Source organism: Acartia tonsa, chromosome 5, assembly GCF_053477335.1.
Source record: "Acartia tonsa isolate MP-2025a chromosome 5, ASM5347733v1, whole genome shotgun sequence".
Taxonomy (NCBI): Eukaryota; Metazoa; Arthropoda; class Copepoda; order Calanoida; family Acartiidae; genus Acartia; species Acartia tonsa.
The window spans coordinates 31,315,597-31,341,937 of NC_137264.1; the positions used below are offsets into that span (position 1 = coordinate 31,315,597).

At 31.0% G+C, this 26,341-nt stretch overlaps 1 protein-coding gene across 1 annotated transcript; it reads right to left on the reverse strand.

Moving 5' to 3' along the window:
* Nucleotides 1-5,517: 5,517 nt before the first annotated feature.
* On the reverse strand, nt 5,518-26,341 carry LOC145320104 (uncharacterized). The gene is made up of 13 exons (XM_080162545.1): nt 26,275-26,341; nt 25,252-25,328; nt 25,071-25,120; nt 24,808-24,905; nt 11,545-11,600; nt 11,109-11,165; nt 10,426-10,517; nt 9,677-9,758; nt 8,807-8,854; nt 7,836-7,885; nt 7,604-7,654; nt 5,931-6,011; nt 5,518-5,633 (listed from the first exon to the last, which is right to left on the reverse strand). The coding sequence occupies exons 1-13, from the start codon at nt 26,320-26,322 to the stop codon at nt 5,518-5,520; spliced, it is 906 nt and encodes a 301-aa protein (XP_080018671.1). The 5' UTR covers nt 26,323-26,341.

Here is a 26,341-nt window from a genome sequence, read left to right on the forward strand (position 1 = left end):
CCAAGACTAGAATCTAAGAAATAAATAGCCTAAAACAAGCCCGATGTGTGAATTGCTAAAGTTGATAACGTAAACGATTGGGTAAAAATTTGCAGTAGATAAAAAACCTTAATTTAGGTAATAGAATTAATAGGATAATTGCATGTGATTGAATAAGCATCTCTATAATTATGATATGTCCGTCCATAAATGGGTTAATTTTAAGATATAAGATATGGCACAGTCGTAAGGAATTCAATGTAACTTTTAGAAATTTGATACAAAGCTAAAATATAAATGATAAAAAGCTCTCGATCAAAAGTAAGTGCATGTTAGGAAACATAATTGAATTTAATAAATAATTACATCTTGGTATTAACCATTGAAACACCTCTATTGTCAATTTTATTTACATTAGAATAATGAAAATATAGAACAAAACCAAATCCTATGATATTTTCTGTGTTAATTTTAATTAAGCTTCCCGATTATTAAACTATATTTCTAATAAAAAGTTAACGATAATAACACAATACTAATAATCATCCACTTTATTATTTTTTCACTTGAGATTATAAAAAACTGTAGTTATCATAAATGTTTTTAAAAGGCAACAGTTTTATTTATATACTAAATAATTCACAAAAAGTTGAGATATTCTTTGTAATGAAAGGAATTTTTTGTCCAAATTCACTGTTTTTCTAATCACAACTGTAATGCACTTGTCACAATAATATTAAAATATATATCCATATCATATGATGCACACACAAACAATATCTCTCCTCTCTCCTCCTCCAAAGTTTGAGAGTTTTTAATTTGTGGCGGGTTCAGTTTATACTCGGAACACGGGTTGCCGAGTTTTATAACAGGCTTGGTAGCCAAAATATTTTTGTTTTCTTTTTAAACTTTCCATAACAAACTTGATGATTATTTCTTTAATTTGAAATAAAGTATTTACTGTTATGAAGTTTTTTTTTAATATTTCAGTTGTTATTAATTGATGTTTCTGGTACATAATTTTCGATTATAAAATTCTGTAAAAATTAAACAAATAAAAAAATATCAGTAATATTGTTTAATTTAATCATCATAATGTAAAAAATGAAATGTACAATTATACTAATAAGATTCACTGTGTTTAAAGTAATATCGAATTTAATTCTTGTTTCTTATAAGGATAAAACTACGAAATATTAACTTGGTGACCTTTTCCATCGCCATTGGTCACCTGCTTAACTTTAACCCTTCGCAGATTTTTTCATAAAACTTTCGAAGATTTTTATATCTTATAAATTACATTTTTATATAGTAAAAAGTACAATTTCGACATTCTGAAGCCATTTTTGAATCCTTCATAAGTTTCACTTGTGCTTAATAGTTTTTAAAATAAAGGTAAGTTTAGGCAACGATGGGTTTATCCCCCGCGAAATTCAAAACTAGTTTCGGAAGGGAAGGGAAGTTATGGGGAGGACGGGGAATGTCGGAGATAAGAAAAGGAGAGGGAGTAGGAGGAGTAAAGAGAGGATTATGGGTTCAATGGGGGACAAGAAGGGAGAGATGTAAATTTCAAGTCATGTCAAATATTTTTTGGTTTTTAAGCAATGTAGCTCTAATTGCTTATTGATATTTTAGCGATATATTTTTTAATTTTCACCATTTAAAGTCATACAGAAAATCCCGGAATTGAGAAAGAATATTTTTAAGTTTTTGATGGTTAAATATTATTTGCTAATATCTTAAATTTTAACAGTGTAAGAACACAATATTTAACCCCTCGCCTCTATATTTCTGCCCCATTACATGATAAGACCGCGCCGTCTTTTGAGTTCTCCCCCTCCCCAAAAATACTCTATCTATCTATCACTCTCCTCCCTAAAAATTTAAATGCAGTCGGTTGGAAAGCGCGCGAATACGGCTTGCTTGGATATTTTTTTTGGCTTGGATGATGTGTTGTTTGGGGGGGGGGGGGATGGAGTGTGTGTAATGTGTGAATGTTGTAACATATTACGCGCGCTTCTCTCTGCCCTTTCCCTAACTTATCCAACTGCAGAAGCCTTAGCCTACTAGAAGAAGTTTTAGAAGCCAACTTTTTGGCGCAATTTTGTGTATTTTTGGAAAGGCGGAATATTCTGAAATCAGGTATCTCCCGCACTTTTTGAGCTGCGCGTAGCATATCTACAATGAATGTAAAAACATCTTTTAACGTTTATGCAAGTAGTATAGCAACTCATTATTTTTTAAAGCGAAGCTTAAGATATATATATATATACGTTCGTCCGTACGTCTGGAACGGATTGTTTTTTTTTACGTTGATTTACATGTTAGAATTATCCTATCGATTTCAAACTTTGCATGGTGATTCCTGTAGTAGTAAGGTACGATTGAGAAAGCATTGCAACTCTATTATCGTAACCAGAATGTCCGTACGTTCATTTAAACGTCATGTAGATTTTTACTTTTTTTTCACAACTAATTTTTATGTGATAAAATAATCCGATTGATCTGATTTTTTAATTACTGATTCCTAGGACAACAAAGTACAATGTTATAAGCGAATCATCTTTATAATCAAGAACTAAACATGTAAGTATGTCCTTAAACAATATCCTTTTCATAAGCAGTTTTTCAACAATTTTACTTACAATTTTGCTTCGACTGTTATACATTATATTCTGATTATTCAGTTCTGACACTCTACAAGTGTTAATGTTCGTTTGTTCTACCATTTCAGAGCTTTGCCTTTATGGATGTTGTCATCCTTGTTTTATGATTATTGATTTCAATTTCAGGGATATATTTTTTCAATTCTTTTACAGTACCTATTATATACTTGATCAGTTACATGAATATTTCACCTTTGAAAGATTTTTATTCCCCCATTAATTTACTCTAAGTTCTAAGAATAAACTCTTCCTTGTCTCAGACCCAAACAAGTGTTTACTTTTCTTTCAACCAACCAAAAAGGGTAAAATCCTTATTTTACAAGTCAGTTATCTATAATTCATCCCCCAGCTGATAGCAATAATTTTGAAAAACTTATAATGATGTTTAATTTATAGCTTAATTATTTGTTAAATGATATTCTGTTGCTTCAGTGAACCAAGGAGATGGGACAATTTATGCAAAATAATGTATATCTCAATTATTATAAACAAAAAAAAAACCTTTTGCAGATTAAGATAATTATTTACCTACTATTTTTATACATTGTTACTTAATGTTCAATTTTATAAATTATCGAGATCAATACCATTTCCAGTCCATTGTCCCCTGCCTCCCCGTGAGGGCTGTATGTAACTCGATGCTTAGATCGAATAAACTTAAAAATTTGAAAATTGTGTTGGTACTCAGAAGGTTTTACGTGTGTCCCTCTAGCAAAAGAAGAGAAAATACCTTTTTTTTATTAACCAATCATAGATAAAACATATTAGAATGCTTAAAAAAAGTGAGCTATCTAACTTTTATATGTCTAATCAGGGATCTATTCTAAAATGGTAAGACAATGGCCGATAAATTGATGTACATCCCCAATGGTGATATTCAAAATTACCCTTTCTCTGTATATTTTAATTAGTCGTTAAAACTTAATGAACTAGCAAATAAAAAGTTAATACAAGTCCCCAAAGTTGTTAAGCTAACGAATAAGAAAACGCCATTAAAAAAACTTTGGGGACTAGTGTAAAAAGCTTAATGTCTCCTCTATTCCTGATGTCTAATAGTTGTCAAGAGCATTAAGGACATACCAACAGACCAAGTGAGATATAGAGTAGATACTTCAACGTAAATCGAAGGATATTCGGAATCATTGAGTAGCTTCGCTAATAAAAAGGTATTAGAAAAGAAATGACCCTTTATGTGAAACTGCAATTTAATTTTAATAGCTTTATTAGTTAATTATCGTATCGTATTATAGACAGCCTACCTCATTTATTTAAATGAGAAATTATAAGATTAAAATTGTTATTCAATATTTTTTTTAAATATTCGTGGAAAATAATCTGTAATACGATGTTATACATGATTTTTCAGTATGGCTGAGAACCGGTTCTAATCCAGCGGATATTAATTGGTTTTTGTAGCCATACTGGAAAATAGATTAAATGTTTATTGGAAATGAAATCTAAGGAGAAGTCACTGCTATGACTTTATTGTCTTCATTTAATATTTTTTTATTTATTTTATACATCTAAGATTATTTTTTTTTCTTCTTTTTAAAAACATATAAATCACATAAGTTTATGTCCAATGATGGTTGAGATTGTTCTTTTCATTGATCTATCATCAATTCTCAATTTATAGTTTTAGAAATATAAGAAATCAATTAAAAGAATTTTATTATAACAAGGATTACAACATCCAATAAAAGCGAATATCTGAAATGAAAAGACAAACGTACATTAACACTTGTAAAGTATCAGAAGAGGATAAGCAGAATATTAATGCTTAAGTCTAAACTAAATTGTATATAAATTTGTTGCAAAGCTGCTTAAATACATGATACTGTTTAAGGACATACTTACACTTTTTATTTAGGATAATAGAGATGCTTCGCTTATAACAGTTTACCTCGTTGTAATAGGAATCAGTATTCTAAAGATCATATAAATAGGATAATTTGAACAAAAAATTGATTGTCAAAAAGTAAAAGATCCGCATTTTTTAAATGGACGTATGGACTTTCTAGTAACGATTTTAGAGTTGCTACGCTTTCTATGTCGTGCCTACCTGTTAAGGAATCATTATTCAAAGTTTGAAAACGATAAGAAAATACTAACCTGTTTAAATTAACAAAAAACAGACGGACAGAACTACCCTAATTATAAAAAAAGCTTAGCTTTTAAATAGCTGTTCTCTTTTTTCTTTTTCTCTTCAAACTCAAAATCTTCTTATCTATAATACAAAGTAGAATGATGTCTGTCCGTCCGTCCGTCTGTCTGTCCGTCTGAAGCTTATGTTCTCGGTAACCACTGGACCGATCGGATTCTACTCTTCAGGGTATATACCTATTGGTCCTGTGGTGGTTTTAAGCTATTTTCTTGGGGGGTGGGACACCCCCAACCCCCCCAAAAACAAAAAAATCCCCCCCCATTTTTTTTTTTTTTTTTTTTTTTTTTTTATTTGCTGAAGATTTCCTAGGTCCTTTGTTAAAAAATATTTTTTATTCCAGCATTTATTTTGAATGAAAGAATAGCAACATTCTCTCACTAAAAACAATAAATATTAATTTTTTTTATCACCTCTTGGGGCAAAGCCCCTAGAGGCTAGGGGCGAAGCCGCTAGTATGTAATAATACATTATATAAATTTCCAAAATCAGCATCCTAATAAAAAAAAAAAAAATAGGACGCTGTCTGTCTGTAGCTAAAGATCTCGCTAACCACTAGACCTTCAGTTTTCAAAGCAGGAAACTTATAATACGTGTATAAAAAATTTTGGTAAGGGTATGTACCTCCAAGTACCAAATAAATCGCCATTGGCAGAAAATTTCCTTATGTTTCGGACGGAACGACCCTAAAAAAAGGTTGGTGTTCAAAATTTACATAGTTGAGAATTGGTCCCTTGTTAGAACAGAAGATCCTAGAACAAATATGAGAGGACTGCTCACTGCATGGGTCAGATCTTGCAGCAAACTTATCCAAAACTGACGATGCTCTAAAATATAAATTCTGTTAGATAATCAAACTTCAAAATAATAAAAAAGTACAATTGGGAACAAAATTGGAGATACGGAAAGTGTAATGTGTGACGTCATAAAGATACGTCTCAAAAAGAAAGGATGAGAGGAGAAGTTGAAAAGGAAACTCAAAAAAAAAAGATGGATTTAGAAGTATTTCCGTATCTCCATATTACAACATCCAGACAATCAAGTTTAATATATGTGTAGTAAAGCTCCTTTTTGATATTTTTTTGTAATTTTAAAAAACCAATACAATAATAATATTTTTTTACCAATTTGTTTAGGGTCCATAATAAAGTTAAAGTAGTAGAGAGCTATTCCAAGAAGTATGCTGTAACAAAAATGAAAAATACCTAGAAAACAAATAGGAAATAATCTTTTTTCCAGTATTGCTTCAAAACCGATTATTATCCACTGGATTAAAACCGGTGAATATTAATAATGAAGCCATGATGAAAAATCATGTATTGTTTCGTTTATGTACAGTTTTCTACAGCAAGCATTTTGCCTCTAGTAGAAATGGTCAAACATTTAATTATTCTTATTTAAACAAAGATGACAACATCCATAAAAGCGAAGCTCTGAAACGGTATGACAGACGAACATTATCTCTTGTGAAAAGTCAGAACTGATGATACAAAATATAAATACATATGTTTTGACAAAATTATATGGAAATTTGTTGCGAAAATCCTTAAATACAGAATTCTGTTTAAAGGACGCCTGCAAGAAATACCACGCTTTAACTGCTGAAAGACTGCCATAAGTAGACCCAATACCCCAAATTTAAAGCCTTCAGCTTCAATAACAAAAAAAGTTCCAGGCATTTCAAAATAGCATTTTATGTACAATGAAAATTTGAAAGATTTCCAATGCTTATAAAAGAAAAAACAATATTAAATTACGTCGCCTAGACACAAAATTATAACCTTATCTTTGTCAGATACTTAGATTGCATTTTTAAACGAAAATCATAGCGGAAACAAAGGGGGAAACTAATACAATCTCAGCTGTGATTGGTTGTTAAGCTGATTCAGCCTTCTGATTGGCTAGAGTACACTCGGTACAACACAAGTTAAACTTAATTTTTTTTAATGATTTTGACTATAAAAATGGGTATTTTTATAGTAAAAATATAATTAGTTACTGGAAACCTAAATTTATGACAAAAATAAGCTTATAATTTTGTTTCTAGGCTACGTAGTTTAATTTCAAAGTTTTCAACATGAGCATTGCAATTCTTTCAAAATATTCATTGTACATAAAATGTCATTTTAAAATGCCTAGAACTTTTTTGTTATAGAAGCTGAAGGCTTCAAATTTGGGGTATTTGGTCTACTTGTGGCAGTCTTTCAGCAGTTAAAGCGTGATATTTCTTGCAGGCTTCCTTTAAGGACATACTGACATTTTCAGGACTTGATTATAGAGATGCTTTGCTTAAAATATTGTACCTTATTGTAATAGGAATCAGTACTCCGAAAATCAGATCAATCGGATGATTATAACCCATAAAAAATTGTTTAAAAAGTTTTAAAAATTAACATGTTTAAAATGGACACACGGACATTTTGGTAACGATTATAAAGTTGCTACGCTTTCTAAATCGTACCTTACTACTACAGGAATCATCATACAAAGTTTGAAATCGATAGGACAATTCTAGCATGCCCAAATTAACGAAAAAAGCTATCCGTTACGGATGGACCTACCTTAATTATAGAAAAGCTTCGCTTTTAAAAAGAAAAATTTAAAGAAAAAAAAATTGTGTGGGGGGGGGGGGGAGGAGACGACCACCCCCATTCTTACTTGCTTTAAATACAAAAATTTTTTTTTTTTTGAGGAGGTAAATTTTTTTTAGGGAGGGTGGTAGCACACAGACAGATAAAGATCCTATTACTTTTTTATAAGGATTTTATGATTTTCGCAATGCAAATTTTATTTTTACCAGATCTAACTGAAATAATGTTCTGCTTCTTTTTCTCATTTCGTTTTACACCTGTAAAATCAAAATCTATGAAAAATCTTCAAATTACTGCGCATAACAGGTTTGGTGATAAAAATGTTCATCAATTTGTCCAAAAGTCCAAGATTTTCTGAAGTAAGTGTCTCTAAAGGACGCCCAAGCTTTTCGTTAAGTTGCAGTTAAAATTTTTATTTAGAAGGGAAATAATTATTACCTGCTAAGGCTTTATTCTGGTTTGTCTGGCCATGCAAAAACAAAAATATCCTGAAAATTTGAAGCATTTTATAAAAAATGACGCCATATTGGGCTACCATTGGTCAATTAAAATGTATTTTGGCCTGCTATGGGTAATTTAGTTTGTATATTGGCCTATCATTGGTATTTTGTATTGTATTGCTTAATTTTGTAAAGGCACTATAAAAAGTTTCTTAAATTATATTAATAAGAATCACTTGAAAGAGCTTTGGAATATAAGGTAACATCTATTGTTAGTGGCAAATCTACTCAACAATTCACTTTTTCCGTCAAACTGTCGGTCAAGGGAAAACGCTATTTTTTGTTGATTATTATAATAGGCAGCTGAAGATTCCCTGTCTGTATGTAACTTATGTACTTGGTCCTTGAGTCTAACATTCATTCTTCAAAAGTAAAAAGAAGGTTTCGTGATTTTCAATGAATTATCACTTATTCTCTCCCCTTCTTTTTTTATGACAACTAAAAATCTCAACTAAAAGGTCCATTCATGATGTTTTGTAATCATTTACTTAAAATGTTGTCAATAATTGTACTTGAATTATATTTTTTCTGACACTTTAAAAGCAATGAGTTGTGGGCTATGCTGTACTAACTCTCTTCATACCCTCTTAAAAGTTATGATAGTAATGCAAACTGGTCTGCATGCATTTCGGGTACATACTATTAAGAACAGGTAGAATGCTTTGTCCAACAGACAGGTGCAACTACCATACACATTCGTAAATAACCTAGCCTACACCTGCCACCTGTCTAGTCCAAAGGTCAGCCTGTCTTGAACGCCAAAGGTATGCGCTGGTCAAGTATGGTAACTGTTAGGACTTCCAGACTAAGGTAGTGCAATCAAAGGATTTGGTGTCTGTTGGTCATTGGCGAAATAGATACTCCTTTGGCTCTAATGTCTTATTTCTTTGAAGGAAAAATGTTACTTACCGTAAATAACAATACATTGTGATGGCATTGAAGAAAACAAGATAGGCCCTGAAATAATAATTGTGAGAATCCTTCTGGTTAGGAAGCACGTGCCTTTTTACAAAATAGAAAGATTGAGTAATACGGTATAGTCCCTTTCGTAGCAACGCTCCTTAAGAGGCGATTCTTCGTTTTTTTCATAGTAGCTTTTCTCCTATTTTTAGCCCCGGCGGGGGGCTCTAACCCTGCGGGGCAGATTGCCTAACCCTGTGAGGCAATCACCTAACCCAATATAACCTAACCCAACCTAAAATAACCTATCAAAAGCCAGTTTAAAAAATACGGCAAATCGCCCCTTAAGGGGCGTTGCCACGAAAGGAACTATTCCCGAAAGATTTAGCTAGAACTCAACGAGCATAAATTATGAAGATTGAATTGGTTTGATAATTTATAAAAAAGGTGATTTTCTCGGCTACTCTTGGGTGTTGTCATAGGCGCGCCGAGAGAGGTAAAAGAATGTATAAACACCCCTCTAAAAATTATAATTGGAACGACCCACCTTCCCCTTTTAATCCCCCTCTAGAATTACACCCCTTCTGGCAAAACCCTTTGCATGTCATGCTTGAATTCTTATTTACAGAAACTGAAATAACCAGGCAGTGAAAGACATTTGGTTGTTTATTACACTAGTCCCCAAGGTCTTATAATAACGTTTTCTTATTTGTTGGAGACTATTATAGAATTTTGATTGTTTGATTTATTTAGTGTGTCCAAACGTATCAATCCCTAATGGTAATCTACAGAAGGGATACTTTTGTTTAACTTTATTGGGGATGTACATTAATTTATCTGACATTGTCTTATCCCTTTATAACCCTGGAAATAACTCACGAAACAACAGGATGATAATCGTAGAGACCAGTAATGTTGCCAGAATAAAACACTTCCTTTGATGACCAAACTCGGTTACAAGCTGAACATTTTTAAAGGGAGCATTTCATATTTAAATTCTTCAGTTGTGAAGTATTAAGATATAAAATAGAATTAGAGGGGGCCATTACTTCCAAGATAAACCATAGACTAGGATGATAACTTCCATAAATAGCGAAGCTCTTGAATGTAAAAATAATAAGAACAGCAAAGCAAATGAAAGGTGCAATACAGACAGACAGAAGGGTATAGTAGTTAATGATGCTCAGTGCAGTGGTGATACAAATCTTTACACAAAATTTTAGAAGTTTATCTTATATAACAGCTGAGAGAATTTTCTTTTAGAGTATTACCGATAGACTGACTGACAATGTTATTCATAAGGTACGCATTAAAATTTTTATATAAAAATAAGCCATCTATTTTACATAGCAAAAGAAAAAAACAAATTTTTCTTATTTGTCAACAATATGTGTTATGCAACAGTCGCATGTTAGGACATCCGGCTATTTTCTTTATCCGGCCGGATAACCGATAATGAAACTATCCAGATACCGGATATCCGGCTGATTTCTAATGCCGGATATCCAGTAATTTGCCGGATCTGGCATTAGCAAGAGCAAGATATCCGAACGGATACTGGATGTCCGGCATTAGAAATCAGCCGGATATCTGGTATCCGGCCCAACCCTAATGTTAACTTAACTTACCATATTCAAGATTACCAGTTGGAGTTTTTATATCCTTGTCATAAGATACTTTGAATAGAATAGCATGAAGTACTTCCACTAAAATAATCAACCTAAACAATATAATAAAGAAACATTCAAGATATTTTAATTATTGTACAATATGTAATAAAATGTAATCATCTTTGAAATCCTAGATTGGTGTATTATCCCCCCCCCCCCCTCCAAATAACTACATTTTTTAATTAAGAATTAATATTCTTTACGGGGGCGGGGGGGGGGGATGTAGAGCGGGTTCCTACACCCAAAGGAAAAGCAATGTACCTGTTATGGTAAATACCAAATTTTGTTAGGGATAACTAAACCATCTAATGTGAAAGATATGTCTTGCCCCCCCCCCCCTCGCACGTCACTTAAGAAACATGGTCATATAAAGCAGGGATAAGACAAAGGCCGATATATTGATGTTCATTCACAATGGTGATTCACAAAATTACCCCTTCTGTGGATTAATATAAGCGGTTGAAACGTTTGGACACTCAACGTAATAAACAAACCAATCAAAAGTCAAATAAGAGTCTCCATAGTTGCTAAGTCAACGAATAAGAAAGAGTTATAATAAAACTTTGGGGACTAGTTTAATAAACAGCCCTATGTCCCCTCCCTCCCTGCCTACAAAGTCGAATAATTGTATATTTGCTTACAAAACTAAAGTTTTTGACTTGTTAATCATCTTAGCATACTGAACTTGCATGGTACCTCTGAAAAAAAAATATTTAAAAAATGACGTCATACATGCCTACCATCATTGCATTGGTCAATTAAAATGTCTACTGGTCTGCCATTGGCAACTTAGTCTATGTATTGGCCTATCATTGGTCAGTTGTATTGTATGACGTCATTTTTTACAGAAAAAATGTGTATTGTAATATATAAACTTTTTAGGACAAATAAAAATATAATTGATTCTATAATTTTTAATTATTCTATTCTCGGAAAGCTGTCTACAATACTATTCCAAACCTGTATCTCACCAGATGTTGGATTATAGAGTAGCTTCGCTATGTACTAAGATAACATTTCTACAAAAGGGACCATCCAATATCCTATACTTGGATCACCAAGTCCACCAATTGTTACCTTATTAAAAAGTATCTGGTTAAACTTGTCAAAGTGTCGTAAACAACCTGGCTCATCTGAAATCAAATCATTTCAAATTTTTGTAATTTTAATAAATTGGGAAGAAGAGTGATTTTCTTAGACGAAAAATTGACTTCCCCTCTGCTATTTTGATTTTATTCAAAAATAGCAGAGAGGTACTTTTTGAGAAAAGTGCATTTTATGTTTTGTGTATTAAAAATGAAAAAACAAGAAATTTTTATGTTTAAAATTAAACAGTTAGGGAGTTGAATCCATTTTTATAGAAGCAGAAACATAATCTATGGTTATGGTTTGGACCCTCTAAAACTATAATCTACCCTTCCACTTTCCCCTCTCTTGGTGAAGATATCTTCAACGCCGATACGATTTTTGAAATGTAAGATTCCACTTTTGCCTCTCTTGGTGAAGATATCTTCAACGCCGATACGATTTTTGAAATGTAAGATTCCACTTTCAATAGAGGCGAAACTGGAATCATGGTTTACATTTTTAATATCTATGTTTCTGTAATCTTCCATTACTTTTTTAACATCGACATAATATAAATGTACCATACTAGTTTAAAATTATGTCAAATGTGAAAAAAAGCATAGATTTTATATATAATTTAAACATTGTTGTATATTCTTAATTAATTAAACAAAACATACAAAGAGCCTTTTATAAAAGATGTTTTGTTTATTTAAAAAATACTTTTAAAAGTGTATCAAATAAGTAATCAAAATTATTTTAAGAAAGTCGTTTATTAATTAATTCAATTGTATATATTTGTAATTTTTTTGTTCAATTTATTTCATCTTAATATTTCCCTAGTAATCTCTCACCGTGTAAATAAGCACTAAAAGGTTAATTACTTATCTAATTGTGCATTTTTGAGGTAAATTACTGATCAATTACTGAACAATTTGGTCTGATTTGTGAGTTAAAAGTGGATGGAGTAAATAAATGGACATTTATAGTAAAAGTTGCTTGTATCAGTTGAAGTGAAGAAAAAGAAGGAGGAGTAATAAGGGGGGGGGGGGGGGAAGTTCTGACACATTTGCGTAAACCTGGTGTATAGGCTTTATCTTTGGACTGAGAGGATAGGTTATTAGGAATAAAATCAATCTTATATGATGAATTTCCCCCAGATTTAAGATTTTTTGGATAGGCCTCCAGGTTCCGGAGCTTCAGGCCTCCAGGTGGTCTCTGTACAGATAAAAACTTAAAAATAAGATTTTTTTTTGAAGAATTAAAGGTTAACTTATAAAACAAAATATGCTTCTTTTTGATTGTTATTCACATATTTGAAGAAAAAACATTCATATTTTGTCTCATAGGCTGACTTCTAACTCTTAAAATTTTTTTTCTTTTCATTTTTACCTGTAGAGAGACCACCTTGAGGCCTGGAGCTCCGGAACCTGGAGGCCTATCCAAAAATCTTAAATCTAGGGGAAATACATCATATAAGAATGATTTTATCCCTAATAACCTATACTCTCAGTCCGAAGATAAAGACTATACACCAGGTTTACGCAAATGTGTCAGAACTTCCCCCCCCCCCTTAATCCCTTCCTTCCTGTAAGCAGTTTATGACGAAAATTGAAGATTTGGCCAATATAATCCAAATAAGCAAAAATTTTCATCGATTGCTTAAAAGAAATTTAACATAAAAAGGCATGATTTGGTATATAAGCCAAATAAGCAATAATTCTCATTGATTGTTTATAAGTAATTTATCAAAAAATAGTATGATTTTGTATATATATAAGTCAAATAATTTTCATTGATTACTTAGTAGGGGTGTCATGCTTAGTGGTAGCACACTGAGCTACAGTGGTGAGAGTTCAAGTTCAATTCTCTGTAGGTTGACTCTAATTTCTCATTCACAACATTAATCGTGCATCATCCCCTGGTTGTGTAAGAAGGGGATTATTGAGTAAGTTTGGATACCTAATAGTCACTTACTTACAGTACTACCCTTAACCCAAGCTCCTCTTTGGAGAGCGTCATTCATTACCGTGACTTAATTTGGGACATCTGCCATATTCCGCAAGGGTAAGGTAAGAGTAGATCTCATGAGATAGCAAGTCAAGTCAAAATGTGCTTGAACATGGAGCTTGATAGCCCTATTTCTATGGAAAAGTGTCTCAGCCTACTCCAGGTCAAAATCATACAAAACTATGGCTAATCAATCAATCAATCAAATTGATTACTTATAAGTATTTTATCATAAAACAGCATGATTTGGTATATGAGCCAAATAAGTAGTAATTATTATTGATTGATTATAAGTATTTTTTCGTAAAATTACCATGATTTGCAAAAATTTTGATTGATTGCTTGAAAGTAATTTATCAAAAAAGGCATGATTTGGTATATAAGCCTAATAAACAAAAACTTTCATTAATTTCTTATAAACAATTAATCAAAAATTTATAATTAATTATTTTTGTAAAAATGAAAGAGTTAAATTTTCTTGCATTAGGGTGAGGGCGGGCTAAACCGGTAATTTTTCAGTTTTTGAAGAAAGAAAATATTTTCTAATGAAACCAATACCATTAGAAAGCTTATGGAAAAGACTATCAGGTTATCCTAGGACTTTTAGAAGTTTGATATAATTGGACTCAAAGTCGCTACCGATTAATACCCCACAGGGGGGCTAAACCAAAAACATTTTTTTCAACCTAAAAAAAATCAATGAAAAACAGCCAATCAGACATTATTAGGTTAGGTTAGAGGGATTATCCATAAAAATTTCATAAGGATTAGACTATTCCTTCTATGTCAAAAATCATTTTTTTTAAAGATGTGAAATTTTGATTTTTTTGCAAAAATTTTCTTGAAAAATAAAATATTTTCATACAAAAACACTGTCCTACCTACTTTTTGGCCTAATTCTTAAAAAGCCCATATTGAATTTTGGAAAACCTAAAAATTGACCTTAAAAATCAAATTTAAATTTTTTTTCAAAATTACCTGAAAATGCCCCGCCACCAACTCTGGTCAATTTGAAAAAAATATTAACTCTATTTTAAAGCTCTCAACCGATTTGAAAAATAGGGCACAATCCTAGTTAAAAAGGTTTTTACAGATTAGTTCTAGGTCTTACCAATTTTTGTGTAGGTCGATCTTTAACACCTACTGAAAAATTTTCAAAAAAAATATTTTTTGTCCAACTTTGAAACCCTAAAAATACCCTTAAAGGACGCCTGCAAGAAATACCACGCTTTAACTGCTAAAAGACTGCCACAAGTAGACCCAATACCCTTAATTTCAAGTCTTCAGCTTCAATAACAAAAAAGTTATAGGCATTTCAAATTAGCATGTTATGTACAATGAAAATTTTAAAAGATTTTCAATGCTCATAAAAGAAAAAACAATATTGAATTACGTCACCTAGACACAAAATTATAACTTTATCTTTGTCAGAAACTTAGATTGCTGATAACTGATTAGATTTTAAAAATAAAAACACCAACTTTCATAGTCAAAATCTATGAAAAAAATTCGATTTAAATTGCATTTGTAAACAAAAATCATAGAGGAAAGAAAGGGATAAACTAATACAAGCTCAGCTGTGTTTGGTTGCTTAGCTAATTCAGCCTTCTGATTGGGTATAGTACACTTGGTATAACGTGAGTTAAACTTAATTTTTTTTAATGATTGTGACTATAAAAATGGGTATTTTTATTGTAAAAATATAATTAGTTACTGGCAACCTAAATTTATGACAAAAATAAGCTTATAATTTTTTATTTCTAGGCCACGTAGTTTAATTTCAAAATTTCTAACATTAGCATTGAGATTTTTTCAAAATTTTCATTGCACATAAATGTCATTTAAAACGCCTAAAACTTTTTTTGTTATAGAAGCTGAAGGCTTCAAATCTGAGCATTGGGTCTACTTGTGGCAGTCTTTCAGCAGTTAAAGGGTGGTATTTCTTGCAGGCTTCCTTTAATGTGAAATCAATGCAGCAGTTGTGATTTGACTTGAATTTGGTTAACTTGTCTTAGTGTTTTATTTGTTTTCTTTTTGATCTTAAACATTCAGGTATAGAATTCTTTACTTATTAAGAATTGTGAAAATTTAGAGACACCAATTCTAAATCAGCCAATAGAATAACTGCAGAAGAACAATCTGGCTAAGTTATTGGAAGAAATGTGTAAAAATTTTGACAGGAAAGAGATAAAATTTGTATTTCTTAAGACAAAGATAGCTTTTTAAAAATCATATGGTTGAAAAATTCCTTTGCTGTATTACTGGAATGATTCATAAATAACAAAAAATAAACAAAGGTTACTTTAATTGTGCATTTATTTCAAACCAATGAAAATTCAAACTGAAGTACAAAATAGAATCCAGAAATTTTGCCTGTCTATTTTGGCTTTCATTGTAGGTGGATTCTCAGGATTCTTTAAAACTGTAAAAATAGATTTAAATATATTTCAAATAGCTTAATAAATTAGATTCAAAAGCCTTATAGATTTAATTAACTTTGGGATAATGGTAAAGGACGATAAAATATTAATTACCCTTGCAAAACTATTTCATTTTTATGTAAAAAGGTGTGATAACCAATCTGCCATTGTCCTATCACTCTCAGATAAAGTTTAACTTTGGTTTATGTTATATTTTATAACACATACTTAAGACTTAAAACTTAATGTAATGAAAAGCTTTCACTTAAAGGGAGTGTGAACGTAAAAATTTCTCATCTGATTATCAAATCGTAACATTTTCTAAGCACATTTCACTACATTGATCAACCAAAAACGTCCTATTAACAAAAATATCTAGAAATAATGCATTGGTATTTTGGGAGGGAAAAAGGAAAAAACAAGGAAAATCTGAAAGTTTTTGTTTCTTAAAATGTTTGTAGGGGTATTTAACTTGTCATATAACAATTTAAACAATTTAGTTACTGTTAAGGAATTTATTTTGAAATATAAAATTGCCAATTTGTTTTTTTATAACGTAGTAATTAGGTAATAAAGATCTATCTTGACCTATTAGTGCCGAGCGCCACTTTTATGAGCCGATCGAGCTGAAAATCTCAGGGAAGCTTTATAATGGTCAAAACAAAATTCCAATTATTTTGTTTTGCTCTAGTGGCGTGCACAGGAAAGTTGCAAAAAAAATGGGTTCGGCATGGCCATAAATGCCTAACGGGCATTGAGACCCGTTTTGAGCGGTTTCTGCTGGCATTAAAACCCGTTTTTTTCTAAATACCCGGTTATTTCGACAAAAAAATGAAAAATGTAACTTTTGAACGCCCAAAGTGAGATGAACACTTTTTAGAACTTTGATACCATTCGTAATTGAAAACTACACCCTAAATATCTTATTTCAACAGGAAGTTAAAATATTCTCACCCCCTCTCTCCTTCCCTTCCTTAATAAAATTTCCTAAATTTTCTCACGCAAAAATTTTACAACATTTTTTATGTGCTATTTTTTCTTTAAATTTTGACATTTATTAATTATCTAAATGAATGTTTTGCTGATAAATTAAATAGTGCAAATCAAAACGAAATTGAAAGCCCGTATCTCAGTATAGATTTAAAATGTTTCTATTTTGACAACACACAACTCATTAATAAATTTAAGAATTGCAGGAAGATTAAATTCTTAAGCTGGAATCTTGGTTCTTTACCCTCGAAATTTGATGAATTTAAAGAATATATCAATTTTCTTCTACAAAACAACATTTATTTTGACATAATTTGTATTCAAGAAATATTTTCAATTATTGATCAAGATCTATATAAACTTGAAAATTATAATTTTGTATTCTCATCTAGAAAAAAGGGGAAGGGAGGGGGAGTTGGAATCTATATTCATAAAAAGCATAGATTTACTGTAATTGATGATTTATCATATTTTGAAGAAAATCTTTTTGAATCTTTAACATTGAAAGTTATTACTGAACAGAAAAAAAGCAATATAATTAGTTGTGTCTATCGTCCTAATTCTCCAATACAAGGCATGAGTTCTAATGATCAGATGGAATATTTCATTGATAAAATATCAAATTTACAAGCAGCAATGTCATCTTATAAAGGTGACTCTTACATCATGTCTGACTTGAATTTAGATCTCCTTAAATTTGAATCTCATTTAAAAACAAATGATTTTATAGAGAACACTTTATCTAACGGGTTTTTGCCTTTAATTACTAAACCAACTAGAGTTACACATGCTTCATGTACATTGATTGATAATATTTTATCTAATTCTTGCAATAATACATTGGAATCTGGCGTTATTCTGAACTCAATTTCTGATCATTTCCCTATTTTTCATGTTAGTTCTCAAACACAAAAAACAGAAAAGCCTAAAACATTTATCAGCAGGGATATAACAAGTGAAAAAATTATTCAATTTAATGCAATGTTAAACACGAACAACTGGGGTAAGGTTCTTAATGAATTAAACCCACAAATTAGTTTTGAAAACTTTCATGAAGTATTTGATTGTGCTTTTAATTTACATTTTCCCATCAAAGAAGTTAAATTTAATAAAAATATTTATAAAATACAGGGATTTATGACGGGAGGGCTTATGATTTCTAGACGAAAAAAACTTGAGCTAGGGACAATTTATTCAAAAAATAAAACACCAGAAAATAACATTGCATATACAACATATAGGGACATTTACAATAAGGCAATAAAAGATGCAAAGAAAATTTTTTACAGGGAACAACTTAATCAAAATAAAGAAAATCTAAGAAAAACCTGGCAAACTTTAAGACAAGTTATCTCAAAATCAAATGACAAGACATCGTGTATAGATGAAATAATTGTCAATGATACATCTTACAGTAATAATCATGATATTTCTAACAAATTTAATACTTATTTTACTTCAATTGCTGATGAAATTGCCAGCCAAATTAACCCTTCCCCACTTAATCCGTGCAACTTTATTCCTGATACAGACAGTGTATTTAAGCTAAGAGAAATAAATATTCATGTTCTTTTTAATTTAGTGAAAAAAATGGAAAATAAAAAGAGCTCTGACATGTTTGGATTATCAAATTGTTTATTAAAACAAATTATAAATAGTATTGCTGTACCTCTTGTTCACATTATTAACCAATCTATTAAAACAGGTCAAATTCCTTCACAATTAAAAATTGCTAAAGTTTTGCCAATTTTTAAATATAGTAACAGCTCTAAAATGGATAAATGTAACCCAGGCAATTATCGTCCAATAAGTTTGCTACCTATTTTTTTAAAATTGTTAGAAAAAATTGTATCTGAACAACTCACAAGATATCTTGAATTTAATCAAATTATCTATGAACATCAATATGGATTTCAAGCAAAAAAATCTACACTACATCCTATGATTCACCTTTTGAATTATCTAGGTCAAGCAAAAAATGAAAATTTAATTACTATAGGGGTATTCTGTGATCTTGCTAAATGTTTTGATACAATTTCGCATACAATTTTATTAAAAAAACTTTAAAAAATTGGTATACATGGATTAGAATTAGAATGGTTTAAAAACTATTTAAGTAATAGAAATCAGTTTGTTTATACAAATGGCGAAAAAAGTGGCTTATTAGGAATCAGCAAGGGTGTCCCACAGGGAAGTATTTTGGGTCCAATTTTGTTTCTAGTTTATATCAATGATATTAAAAATTGTACTAGCTTAATGACACTACTCTTTGCAGATGACAGTAATTTTTTGATATCAGGAAAAGATTTGAATGAGATAATTGAAATACTCAACATTGAACTTAAAAATATCTGTGATTGGTTTCGTTGCAATGAAATGTCTCTTAATCCAACTAAAACTAAATTTATGATCTTTAATAAAAGGGAGGATTCCATAACTTGGGAACAAATTAAAATTAAATTAGATTTTAATAATGAAAATGAGAATGATACAGATAAAATTAGATATTTGGGTTATATCAACCAACAGAGTGAAATTCCTGCAATTAAATTTTTGGGTGTGTTTATTGATTCTCAACTTAACTTTAAATACCATATTGAATATTTAAGGAAAAAAATATCTAGAAGTTTGTTTTTAATCAATAGAGTTAAGCATATATTATGTGAAAAATCCTTAGTAACACTATTCCACTCTTTTATAAATAGCCATTTATTGTATTGCTTGCCAGCATGGAGCTGTGGCTTAGAATCATCTATTAAGCCTTTAGTAGTTCTACAAAAAAAAGCTATTAGAATTATACACAAATCCGCTTATAACAGCCATACGCCACCTTTGTTTAGGAAAATTAATGTTTTGCCTATTAAGGAGCTATCTATTTATACAAAACTACTATTTTTTTATGATTTTATTCGCTGGAGGCTACCAAATTCTTTTGATGGTGTATGGATTAGAAATAATCTAAGAAATCAGAGACAACTAAGAAATTCTAGTGAGTTTTATATTCCAATAGCCAAATTTAAAAAAATTGAAAGGTTTCCATTATTTTCATTTCAAAGACTATGGAATAATTTTTGTCATGAAAAAGATCTTTTAAATGAGAATATTCCTAAAAAAACATTTGCATTAAATCTTAAAGATGAACTTTTTAAATCTATATGTAATATTGAAGAATGTAATGAATGTACTTAAAATATATTGATTTGCCTGGATTTATTAAAAACCTTACATTATTAATTACAGAAATGGTTTTAAAATTTAAGAAAAACTAGCCTTGAAATTTGTTGTAACCCTTCTTTCCTTCTCTTTTTCCCCTGTCCATTTAATTTTACCTATATTTATTTTGACATTATTATTTCTTATTTTTCTTATTAACTTAATGCCAACCTAAAAAAGGCAATGCAAACATCTCGGATACGCATATTCCTACTTTTAGGGAAGCCTAATCAGTGCCACACATAACATCTAGTGTTAGTCATGCAATTTAAATTTATAAATATTATGAAAAATTGTAAAGTACACCTGGTACTAAGCAGTAGCTTGGTGTACTATTGTATGTACTGCTTTGTAAGACGGGGCGTAATCTGTCACTGAATAAATGTTTTTTTATGTTTATGTTTATGTTATGTTTACTACATAACCTCATGTAATCTATAGAGCTACAAGTAATATACGAAGCAATTTATATCACATTTAGTGTTTTGGCTATAGGTACCACCCTTTTTGGTTAAAAAAGCCCGTTTGTCGAAGTTTTAATACACACACACAACAAAAAAAGAACATATAAAAATTGGGTGATAAATATCAGAAAAAGAGCATAAAAATATTGGAGGACACATATAGAGATTACTAGGGTATACTTATTAGGGTGGCTCAAGAATAATAAATCATAAACAAATATTTAATGGTTGAAAAGTTAAAACCGGGTAATAAACCAAAGCCGAGCCGGGTTTTAAAACTGCTGGGTATTTATTGCCATGCCGAACCGGGTCATAATAGGGCGTAAAAAAACAATAAAAAAATCATATAAAAAATAGTAATTTGAATAAAACGATTTCACAAATAGATGTACTTGTTAATAAACTTTAGATTTCACAAAAAAATCAGCAACTTTACTATAAAAACAAAAAAGTTAGAAGGGGTATTTTGAATTCACCAAAATTTTCGTGGTTTTCAAATTTTGTTGAGCTATACCGGTAACGGAAGTAAGCAAAACTGCCTAATGAAAACCAGGGTAGTAGAGGGGGGATTCATACTGAGAATGATGCAATTTGAAGACTGGAAACCGGTTATTTTTGTGATTTTCTGGAACTGGATGGAACCGGGTTTTAAAACCCAGTTCGTCACTAATGGGTTAGATTTGTATTATTGACAAAAAAATACCTCAAAGTCTACAAAGGGTTGAATCTCATAGGTTATTTCAAATAATGATATTCTTTTTTATTGTGTTGGACAATAAATAACCCACTTTGAAGAATTAGTTTACACTTTTATCAGACTGTTTATAAAGAAATATTGCACCTTTATTATTTACAAATTTGTAATTAAAGGTGGGCAAGAGATGGGCCATCTAAAGTTACTTGGATACTAATAAAATAACCTGTTTCTAGCTTTGTTATTGTATTTGGTTTTCAATAAAAAATATTACTTATTTTATCAATTTTTAAGTAACTATACATTGGTTTACATCAAGGATATTGTTAAAAGTCAGCTTAACTGTTAGGAAAAATAGAGAACTATGTCAAAAAGTTTAGTTTTAGCTATAGGAGGAAAAAAAGACAATTAACTGCACATTTATATAGTCCGGAAATTTTTCCCCCAAACTAGGACATAGTTAAAGCCGTTTTTTAAAGAACGAGAGACAGTTTTGCCCTATATTTGAGATTATATTAAAGAGATGATGTTAAGGTTTGATAATCTGATGAGAAATTTTCTCGTTCACAGTCCCTTTAAGCAAAGCTAACAAATAAAATTATGAAATATATCAGGGCTATAAAGAGATAAGACAATGGCCGATAAATTAATGCACATCCACAATGATGACGCTCTAAATAATTCCTTCTGTAGATAAAAATTAGTGGTTCCAACATTTATAAACACAATTTAATCAACCAATCAAAATTCAGTAAAAATCCCCAAAGCCAATGAATAAGAAATTGTTGTTGTTGTAAAACTTTGTGTACTATTGTAATAAGCAGTCAGTTGTCTCCTCCCTCTCTGGATACGAATACTAACTAAAAAAGAATAAAATGCGATGGTACTCTACAATTCACTTTTCTGCCTGTCTGTCATTCTGTCCATGATTTTTATGATTTTCCAGTATGGCTACGAAACCAATTAATATCCGCTGGATCAGACCCGTCTAATCCAAACTTGAAACCATGTATTGTATTGTATTATAGACATTTTTCTACAAATAGTAAAGTTTGACTGGGCCTTCGCCCCTTCAGGACTAACAAAACTGGAAAAACAGATCTACTAATCTTGGCTGTATATTTTTGACATTGCCAGTTTTCATCAACCAATTAATTGATTAAATAAAAGTAAACAAATTTATAAATCCAACAAATGTTTATAAAACTTTGGGTACTACTGAAATTTAAACCCTCCCTTATTATAGGCATTATTATTAAGACATAGTTATAGAAACCTGCATAAGAGTGATTTCTTTTAGACATACATATAGACTTCTACCAACCCTTTTTGTAGAAAACGTCGCTTAGAAGCAATAACATTTTGTATGTATCTTATCAATTTATATTGTATATAAAAAGCTTCGTCAAATGTTTTAAAAGGACATTCAGGACTTTCTGATATCGATTACAGGGTGCTACTGTCCTTCTCATTCTGTTTTCTCATGTTATTATAGACAGAATTTATTTAATTTTTCGTCCATTTTTCCCTCCCTGTATACAACTTTTATTGTACCCAGGGAGGTAGGGAACATAGGACTGAAATTACCTTCCTAGCTGGTCCAAAACCTCTAGGTACTTTAAGTCAAGTTTATCGCCACCAGGGATCTGATGGGTTTAAGACAATAGCTGATAAATGGATGTACATTCCCAAAAATACCTCTACTGTAATTTGCCATCAGTGGCTGAAACGTTTCAACACTATACTAAATTAACTAACCAATTAAAATTCAGTAAAAGTCCCCAAAGATGTTAAGCAAACAAAAATGAAAACATTATTGTAAAACTTTGGGAACTAGCATAGAGAGAGGTGGACAATGGACTGTTTATTACACTAGTCCCCAAAGTTTTACAATAACGTTTTCTTATTGGCTGGCTTAACAACTTTGGGGACTTTTATTGGATTTTAAATGGTTAGGTTATTAAGTACTAGCAGCTTCGCCCCTAGCCTCTAGGAGCTTTGCCCCATGAGGTAATTTTAAAATTTTTTTTTAAAAATACAAAATAAAAAAATAAAATTCTGGTGCTGCGCCCATAATTTATGAGCATCACCAGAATATTTTTTTTGGGGGGGAGGGAATTTTCATTTTTTGGGGGGTTGGGGTTTCCCACCCCTCAAGAAAATAGCTGAAAACCACAACAGGACCAATAGGTATATACCCTGAAGAGTAGAATCTGATCGGTTCAGTTGTTACTGAGATCTTAAGGGACAGCCAGATGGACAGACAGATAGACAGAAAGACATCGTTCTACTTTGTATTATAGATATTTAGTAGATCAAAATTCAGTAAAAGTCTCCAAAGTTGTTAAGCAAACGAATAAGAAAATTTATGTTTTGAGATTTCTAATATAAAATTTTCTTTAAGATAAACATTTTCTGAAAAAATTGTTCTAGCTTCAAAAATAAGGAAATTACATCCATTTAACATTTTAATTAACCTTAAAAAGAAAGTTGTTAAATGAAAGGGTGAAAAAGCGAAAAATGACTTTGTCTCACTTATAGTCGGAAATTTATTATTTAACAGGGAACATGCACAATTTTTTTTGCCATCTAACTCTAATAGGAGCTGAGATGATATGTGGGGGGGGGGGGGTGTTGAACTATTAAGGTTCGGAAATGGGCCTGATTGTTAAGTGTTAGCAACCTTTAATTTTAGGTCCTTTTTTTTCTTAAAAACTTCAAACTAATAAAAATATAAAAAAAACTAACTAATATGTACAATTTCTACTATGTCGATTTAAATATATGATATGTTATCTTGAATGTATCATTCCAGTTTTGTCTCTATTGAAAGTAGAATGATACATTACTATTATGTCGATATAAATAAGGAAATCAATGTTTATGAATACGCTGATATGTAAACATGAATGTATGATTCCAGTTTCGCCTCTATTGAAAGTGGAATCTTACATTTCAAAAATCGTATCGGTGTTGAAGATATCTTCACCAAGAGAGGGGAAAGTGGAAGGGTAGATTACAGTTTCAGAGGGTCCAAACCATAATCATAGATTATAGTTCTGCTTCTATAAAAATGGATTCAACTCCCTAACTGTTAAATTTTGCATGATTTTGGCTCGTACTTCAGACAACCATCCTTTAATTGTTTTGTTTTGTATATCTTAGGGTAATAACTAAACATAGTAATTAGTTGTGCTTGTATAGGGCCAAGGCATTCTCCTTACTCTATTAATGTGAATGTTAATCATAACTGCAGAAGGAACAGTTTTTATCTATTATTATATTCAATTTGTTGTTTGTTTGGACGAAGACGAAGAAAGACCCTCAAAATATCAGCATGTTAAGTCATAAAAACGAGGGATTATCCATCTCTTTTTTAAGGGTTTTCTTTCCCTCTCCTCATCTCTCCTTTTATGACGTCATTGAGGGACTTTCTTCGTCTTAGTTTGTACAGTCAAAAAGTTAACATTTTAGAATTTACATTTCCCCATAGAACACTAGCATTGAGCAGCAGACAACCATCCTCTAGCTCATCTTCAACTCTGCTATCTGTCAGGTTTAAACTTCCAAGATGAGACCCTAGGAGATACAAGGTTTTGTCATTTATATTCATCATCCCATTATGCCAACTGACCACCGGATCTACAACTAACTTTGTCCGTTTTCCATCCATAATTTTGTTGTTGTAGGATGTTGCCATCATTTTTGGATTTTAATTTTTAAAAAATGTTTACATAAATTTACCTCTTAGAACATAATTTCTCCAAGGGGCAAGTAAACAGCAGTAAACAATTCTATATAAAAAGCTAAGTAAAATAAGGATAAAAAACAGATGCAAAGCTTCTTAAAGAAAATAGTTAAAGATTTGGCTAGATTTGCACCTGTAAATACCTTTTTTATACCTAAAAAGTAGAAAACTATTTACCTGTAGAATAATTGAATGAAAGCAAACAGATTGATAGCTGAATGAAAACTTGTTCTTTCATTGTAAGCAACATGAACCTGGGGTCAAAATATGTATGTTAGCATCTTATGCTGTTCCTGAGCTTTTTAAAAGCGAAGCTTTGCTGTAATTACGTCCGTCCGTTTTAACATGTTAGAATTTTCCTTTCGTTTTAAAACTTTGCATGGTGATTCCTGTAGTAGTTAGGTACGATTCAGAAAGGGTAGAAACTGGTTATTCTGCTCTGACCCTCTGCAAGTGTTACTGTTCGTTTATCCTACCGTTTCAGATCTTTGATTCTATGGATGTTGTCATCCCTTGTTTGTCTAAAAATGTCTGTTCTTGATATCTTTTTAGGTGAGGAGAAGAATGATCATAAAAAAGGTATTTAGGTGAGAACGTTGAATACTTTGTATAAAGACTAGCAGCTGGGTCATTGCATTTTGGGGATCTGTATTTAAAAAGTTAGTTAAGGACGGAAAAATAGGCTAAAACCACCCTAAGAGCTAATTCAAAAAATTAAATGTCTAAAATATCCTGGGGGCTTATAAAGCTTCTAAAATGGAGAACTAAATCGATTTAGTAGTAAATCTACAGACAAATAGAACATACTTTTCTCATAAGATCTCGCAATTAGATATAATAAATAATGGATGAATTTATCTTTTCAGAAAAGATTTTTAAGCAACTCTGAAAAAAAAAATTATGATTTTTAGGGGATATTAAAATTCATTTATAAAACCCTAGAATTTATGTATGCAGAATCAGGGAAGGAGGGGACATTGGCAGTTTATTACACAAGTCCCCCAAAGTTTTATAATAGCGTTTTCTTATTAGATGGCTTAACAACTTTGGGGACTTTTAGTAAATTTTGAATGTCCAAGGGGTTTCAACCACTGATTGTAATCTACAGAAGGGATGATTTTGACTATTATCATTGGGAAATTTACATCAGTTTACCGCCCATTGTCTTATCCTTTGAAATCCCTGGTACAGAATACTCACAATATATCCATTGAATATTGTTCCTATAAAACAGATGAAATCATTCATATACCACCAATTTGGATCT